General features: G+C 53.6%; 1 protein-coding gene across 1 annotated transcript in view; it reads left to right on the top strand.

The window, feature by feature from the left end:
• Window positions 1-3,618: 3,618 nt before the first annotated feature.
• BARX2 (BARX homeobox 2) overlaps window positions 3,619-6,161 on the top strand; it is a 69,100-nt gene continuing 66,557 nt past the window's right edge. Inside the window, exon 1 of the mRNA XM_029209667.1 lies at window positions 3,619-4,063. Within this exon, the coding sequence (XP_029065500.1) occupies window positions 3,877-4,063 (187 nt within the window). The 5' untranslated portion in view covers window positions 3,619-3,876. The remainder of the gene's footprint in view (window positions 4,064-6,161) is intronic.

Genomic DNA, 6,161 nt, shown 5'->3' with positions numbered 1-6,161 from the left:
AGCCCAGGATTATAAAAGGATAGTTACGCAAAAAATGAAGCTGAGCTCATTTACCTAGGGTTAGATCCTATTTAAATGCCATCCTAGGGTTTTTAAATAGCATTTTGCTTTAATAAATTTCATGTGTTCTAGTTGAATGGAGACACTGGCTGTCAGCTGAAATGGGAAAGAGTGATTCTTTGGTTTCTAGTTGTCAGAACCTTTTAACTTTGCACAGGTGTCTTTGCCTCCTTCCTTCTGGCTGGGCTCTATCCCCAGGAATCAGGCGCCGGATGGGGGAGGGGAGCTGATCTCCTGAAGCCTCCTGGTGATGTGTGTTTTTATCCCCTTCCATTCCTGCCTGAGCAAGCATGGCTGGGTACAGACAGGTCTGTGCCTCTCCATGTGTGTTCCTCCCGGTAGAGGGGCAGAGACACTGCTGGGGTAGAGTCACAGGAGGCTGGGAAGTGTCTGTGGGTCTCCAGCAGCTGGAAAAGGTTTGAGGCTCTTAGGCAGATGTTTGCTGTTTCAGCCACTTCATTAATGTTGGAAACAAAACCCCTGACTATTCCTGACCAAAGCCCCACTTCATGATTGACAGCTGGGGTGTGCTTCTTCCCACGAAAGCCCTTTACAGTCTGAGATCAGGAGGGAGGGAGTGAAAAGAGAGAGATGAGTGCAAAATGGGAATTGGGCTGGATGCCGTTACTGAAAAACCAAAAATATAAAGGAAAGAGAGGCTCATTTAAGGAGAAAGACAAATGGAGTACAACTAGTGAAGATCTGAAGTCCCATCGTGTGCTCGGGTCTTACACACATTATATAATTATCCCAGCTTTCATGCATTTATTTATGACAGGTACTGAGAACCTACTATGTGCCAGTGCTATGCTGGTATTGGTGGTACAAGACGAATTGTCCAGTGGGTGAAAGAAATATGCAGAAGGCAATAATACAGTAAAGGAACCTCTAAGATAGAGGTAGGAACAGCAAGGACAGCCTTGGGGAGTGTGGGATCTTTCCCAAAGGAGGTGACATTTGAGATGGGCCTTGAATTAGTTTTCCAGGCAGCGAAGGAGGGAGGGGAGGGGGTGCCGTGGGCATTCCCACTGAAGGGAAGAGCTGTGTAGTCATGGATTATGAAAGGCTAACCTTGTGAAGTAGGTATTATGATTATCATTTACAAATGAAAAAACTGAGGCTCAGCTTTGATTATAAGCGACAGAAAGCTGAAGGTTCCAGACTCCCAAGATCTGGAATCTCTCTTTCCAATACCTGGGGACTTGTGCTCTCAGACCCCCTATGAGATTTCTTGCCTCTGTGGTAGAAAATAGAAAAGATGGAAAATCCAATAAGCTATTATTTAATTTATTGGGTCTGAAGAGAGGGAAGGAAGAGAGGAAGAGAGGAGCAAGGAAAGGAAGAGAGGAAAGAAAGGAAAAGAGAAAGAGATGGAAGATGCGGAGGAGAGATGGGGGAATTCGATCCAGCAGAGGAGGCCCGGAGTGCTGGGAACAGTGGGGAAGGGGAAATGGACGGAAGCGGAGGAAAGGGGCCTGTGGCGGTGGAAGGAACCGGAAGAGCCGGCGAGGCTAGAGGACGGGACAAGAGGTGGAGGAAAAGACTGGGCCCGAAGAGTAACGGGGCGCGCGCGTAACGTGAGGGCCCGACAGAGGGTCCGAAGGGCTAACGCTCGGTCCCTTTCCAGGGTCACCGGGTGCGGTGCAGAGGCTCGGGGGTCTCCCCCACGCCGCGCCCTCCAATCCCACCAAACACGCAGTTTCTCGGCGCTGCCGACAGCTCTGCACTTTCCAGCGGGACATATAACTCCCCACCCAACAATGTCCTCGGTGCGAACGCCGCGCCCCTGGGGACGGTCCCCCGCTCGTGGTGCATTGGGTCCTTGCTCCGCCGGCGTCCAGGAGGACCCCTGGGTCGCAGCGCCGAGCGGCGCTGCCCGGGCTGAGCTGGGAGCGTTCTCGGCCCCGCGCTGGGCAGCGGACAGGCCTTGGGACCGGCCACCGCAGCCGCGGACGCGCCGGGCCCAGCGCGGCGACCTCTGGGCTCTGCGGCGGGACGCGCGCCGCCACCGGGACACCTGGCCGCAGCTCTCGCGGGCCCTCAAGCCGCCTCTCCGGGAGGAGAAGAATAAGCATAAGGAGATATCATGAGAATAAACGAAAACCGTTCTAAATGGAGAGGAGGAGGGGAGGGGAGCCAGGGCGCACGCAAACACCTCGGGAATGAAGTTCCTCAAAGGCGCGTTGCGGGCCACGTCTAATGCAAGGCTCTGATTCGGTTTATTACTATTTTCTCTCAGTGCCTATTAGTTCTCCAGGCTTTCCCCTTCCCTCCAAATTGAACCACTGGCCAGGCGCGCGCGTCCACTTGTTTCCGCGGCGACTCGGGCTGCAGGGCGAGCAGCTCTGCAGCGAGCCCGCCGTTACCCGGGGCCGCGAGATGTCACCATACCCAAACTCGGTCTCGGAGAAGACCATCCGCGTCTGTAATTCTCAGTCTCCTTACCGTGCGTTTCCCTTCCGGCCCCGTGCAAACTAACTCCCAGGCATAATTGCGCGAAACCGGCAGCACCGGCAGATTCTGCCGAGCGCGGGCGAGGGGCCAGGACGCGGGCAGCGGGACGGTCCGGGTGCCGAGGCTGGGTGGGGTCCCCTCGCCCCTCGCCCAACAATTCCAACTGAAAACAAAAGTTCGTTCAGATACTGATTGGGACAGACTCGGAAGTTAGGCGCCCAGGAGGCAGAAGACAAACGCGTGTCTTCGCGGCTCCCCCAACCCTACGCGTCGCCAGGGACCCGGGGGACGAAAGCCGTGGTGCCAGGGTATCCGGCACCAGGAGCCACGACCGGTCTGACTCGCCGCACCCGGCAGTCCCGCTGCGCTGGCCCTTCTGGGGACGAAAAAAGGTTTATAAACAGAGCTCAAAAATAAAAAAGGAACACGTGCTTTCGATAACTTTTTTTTTTTTAACAGTTTACTATGGGGATAACGGACAGGGCAAAGGTCATTGATGGTTTGGGATCTCCGTGGAACGGTCAAGTTCGCGATCGCGGCGTACACTCCGGGTGCCGGAACGCGCGGGCTGGGAGCCGGCTGCGAGCGTAGGGGACGCTATGGGCGGGCGCCGTCCTTGGGAAACGGCGCGCGGAAGTCCACGTGGGGAGGCAGGAAGGCACCCAGCTCCTCGGGGGCGCCGGTTCTGGGGCCCGCAGTCTCGGGAGCCTCGGCGAAGTCTCGACTTCTTTCTACTAACAGACCAGGACGTGCCCGCCCGCCGGGTGCCGGCGATGGTAGCACGGCTGGGAGCGCGGCGTGCCCGGCGCGAGGGTGGCGCGCGTGGCTCCGCGTGGGCAGCGGCCCCCGGAGGCCTAGCCCGTTGGCGGGGGCGGCGCGCGCTCCCCGCACCGCGCGCACACACGGGCGCGCACACTGCACACACACACCTGGAGCTCGTCCCAGGAGGGGGGCGGGGAGGAGAGCCGGAGCGAGTGTCTTAAAATAGGCACGCAGACAAGCGCGAGACGCTGAGAGGCTGGAGAAGGCTATCAAGAGCGGTGGGCACGAGGTGCGCAGGTCCGCCCCGGTTGGCACAGGCGGGCTGGGCGGGGTGGGCGCCGAGCGGCCGGCCCTCCGCGCGGCTCAGCACCAGGCCCTGCGGGAAGCGCGCGCTGATTGACAGCTGCACTGTCCCCAAAAGGCTCGGCGAAGATGCTGATCCGCGGGTGGGTCTAGACGCGCAGCCCGCGCGCCCGGTGCCGGCTCCCCTCCGCACCTCCCGAGCCCCGCCGCCTCCCGGTCGCCGAGGAGCCGGCCGGAGGCCCCCGCCGGCGCGCCAGCCCCGCGGCCTCGGGCGGCGGGCGCTCGCCCGGGCTCACCATGCACTGCCACGCAGAGCTGAGGCTGAGCTCGCCCGGCCAGCTCAAAGCAGCCAGGAGGCGCTACAAGACTTTCATGATCGACGAGATCCTCTCCAAGGAGACCTGCGACTACTTTGAGAAACTTTCCCTCTACTCCATGTGCCCGTCGCTGGTCGTGCGACCCAAGCCCCTGCATTCCTGTACCGGTAAGACGGCCCGCGGGAGCGCAGTGGGGTGTGGCCGCTTTCGTGCCGGGGTCGGGCGCTTGACCACCTCTGTCCTCCCACCCAAGGGCGAGAGGAAGGGGCCCGGGGAATTGTGGGCCCCTGCAAGAGGACTAGACTTGTCCGAGGCGAGCATTGCAGAGGCCTCTGCAACCTGGAAGGGGCCCGGCAAGGTGTCAATGGCAAGGTTACAAAGGCAGTCAAGGCAGCGCGCCCCCGAGAGCCGGCCGCCCCGCAGCGCCTGGGATCTGCTGGCAGGAGAACCTTCCTCCTTCCCAGCGCTGCTGTGGTTTTCAGGAAGAAAGTTCAAACCCTTGACCTGGTTGAGCACTTAAATCATTGTCTCAGGAAGTGGCGTTGCTTCTCACCTTGAGTTAACTCGTCCAACTTCCTCCTGTCTCCACTGGGAATTTTACAAGTAAGTCAGTATCCTGAGGTTCCCCGCAAAATCCGCTGAACTTTACTTAAAAGGATCTCCCTCTGGGGAAGTAGTTCTGGAATGTGTCGTGTTGTGGAGCCAGCTGAGGAGGTCAACCCTGTGAGTTTTAAGTGACTAAAAAACAATGATCGCAATAAAAACACTCCTGAAATCTGGTTTGCTTTCTCCACAAGAACGAGACCCGTAGTAAAAATAAAGAACACTTAATAAATATACTTTAAAAGTCATACGTTTATGTAGAAAATAAATCCAAAGTTATTTCTAAAAAACGTGCATTAAAAGAAGCTCCAAGTTTCATAGTGCCCTGGCATTATAAGGATTTAGGCTCTCCAGACGCGGGTATAGCGAAAAAAAAAATTGAAGCAATTTTTATCAAAAAAGTTATTGACCCTGCTTTCAACTGAAGGTAAAAATTTAGTATTTCCAAACCGAAAGACCCTTTGAGGGTATATTTGTTGCATGGGTAGCATGAAATAAATGAATTTAATTGTACTTACTTTGAAAAAGTAAAGTGAAGAGATAGCAGTGGTTTTGAAAGATATTTTTGGAACGTTCAGGCCAAGAGCTGCTAGTACACTGTGCTTGGAATACTGCATTTTCTGTTGATTCCATTGATAGGCTCTCTAGGACAATCAGTAAATACGTGTGTAAATACATACAGTAAAGTTCTTTTACAACCAACTTGTTCCTACATGTATTTGGTAATAAAATGAGTATTATACTCAATTACTCCTTTGTAAAATACATTTTGTCTGTAAGGTGGAATTAGGCCTGGTAGCCCAGCACAAGACTTGTAATACTGCATTTTAAAAGCCAAGAAATATACGAAACAAGATACGAAGAAGAAATTTGAAAAACAAGATAGATATGGTTGATGTTTTTACATTTGTATGTCTGCCATGCGTTAAACCTGGGATGAGTTGTCTGCATAGATCTTGGAGCGGGGAACTAGGCTGATTCTTGTTTTGAGCATAAATAATCGTTTGCCATGAGAACTCAAATCCCTTAAAGGAAAAAGAGAGGATCCGTTTTAATCGTAAATCTCTCGCACCCTGAAAAGACACTGCATACCTGGAGGTCCCTAGGACAAAGCAGAACAGCTTCTCCTAAGCACCTAGGCATAGCCTGATGCCTGCAAACTTTTTAGCGACTTCGCGCCATGCATTGACTTGAAGGCAGCTTTTCCTGGCCTTTAGCAGTCACAGAACTGGATCATAGAAATCATGCCAGAAAAAGAGTAATAAACAGCCTCCAAAAACAATGACCCAGTCATCAGTCGAGGCTAAGTTTTGTGTTTTATTGAACCTTGTGTGGCACATACATCGGAGGAAAATACAGTGATTCATGTGTACTTTTGTGAGTGTTAAAAGTGAATCGCACATATTTCACGAACTAAAAGTTGTGCTCAGCCTCGTGCTTTTGAAGTTCTTTGATGGTTTGTGGGAGAGGGTGGTTGTTGGCACTGGCGTTCTTGCCTTATTGTTCCCATGCTTGATTTCTTTACGTCGTTCTTTTGCAAATGTGTTGTGATTTTGCTCTAGTTGAGATTTACAGTATAGAAACTGGGATTTGCCAGTGGAATTAAACCCATAAAAACTGGCTACAATAGTCCATCCTTTCAGATCATAAGCTTTCAGTGGG

This window comes from Monodon monoceros, unplaced genomic scaffold (assembly GCF_005190385.1).
Source record: "Monodon monoceros isolate NGI ecotype Baffin Bay Population unplaced genomic scaffold, NGI_Narwhal_1 Super_Scaffold_7, whole genome shotgun sequence".
Taxonomy (NCBI): Eukaryota; Metazoa; Chordata; class Mammalia; order Artiodactyla; family Monodontidae; genus Monodon; species Monodon monoceros.
The sequence above is the reverse complement of the archived record's forward strand: the minus strand, read 5'-3'. Positions and strand labels throughout refer to the sequence as shown.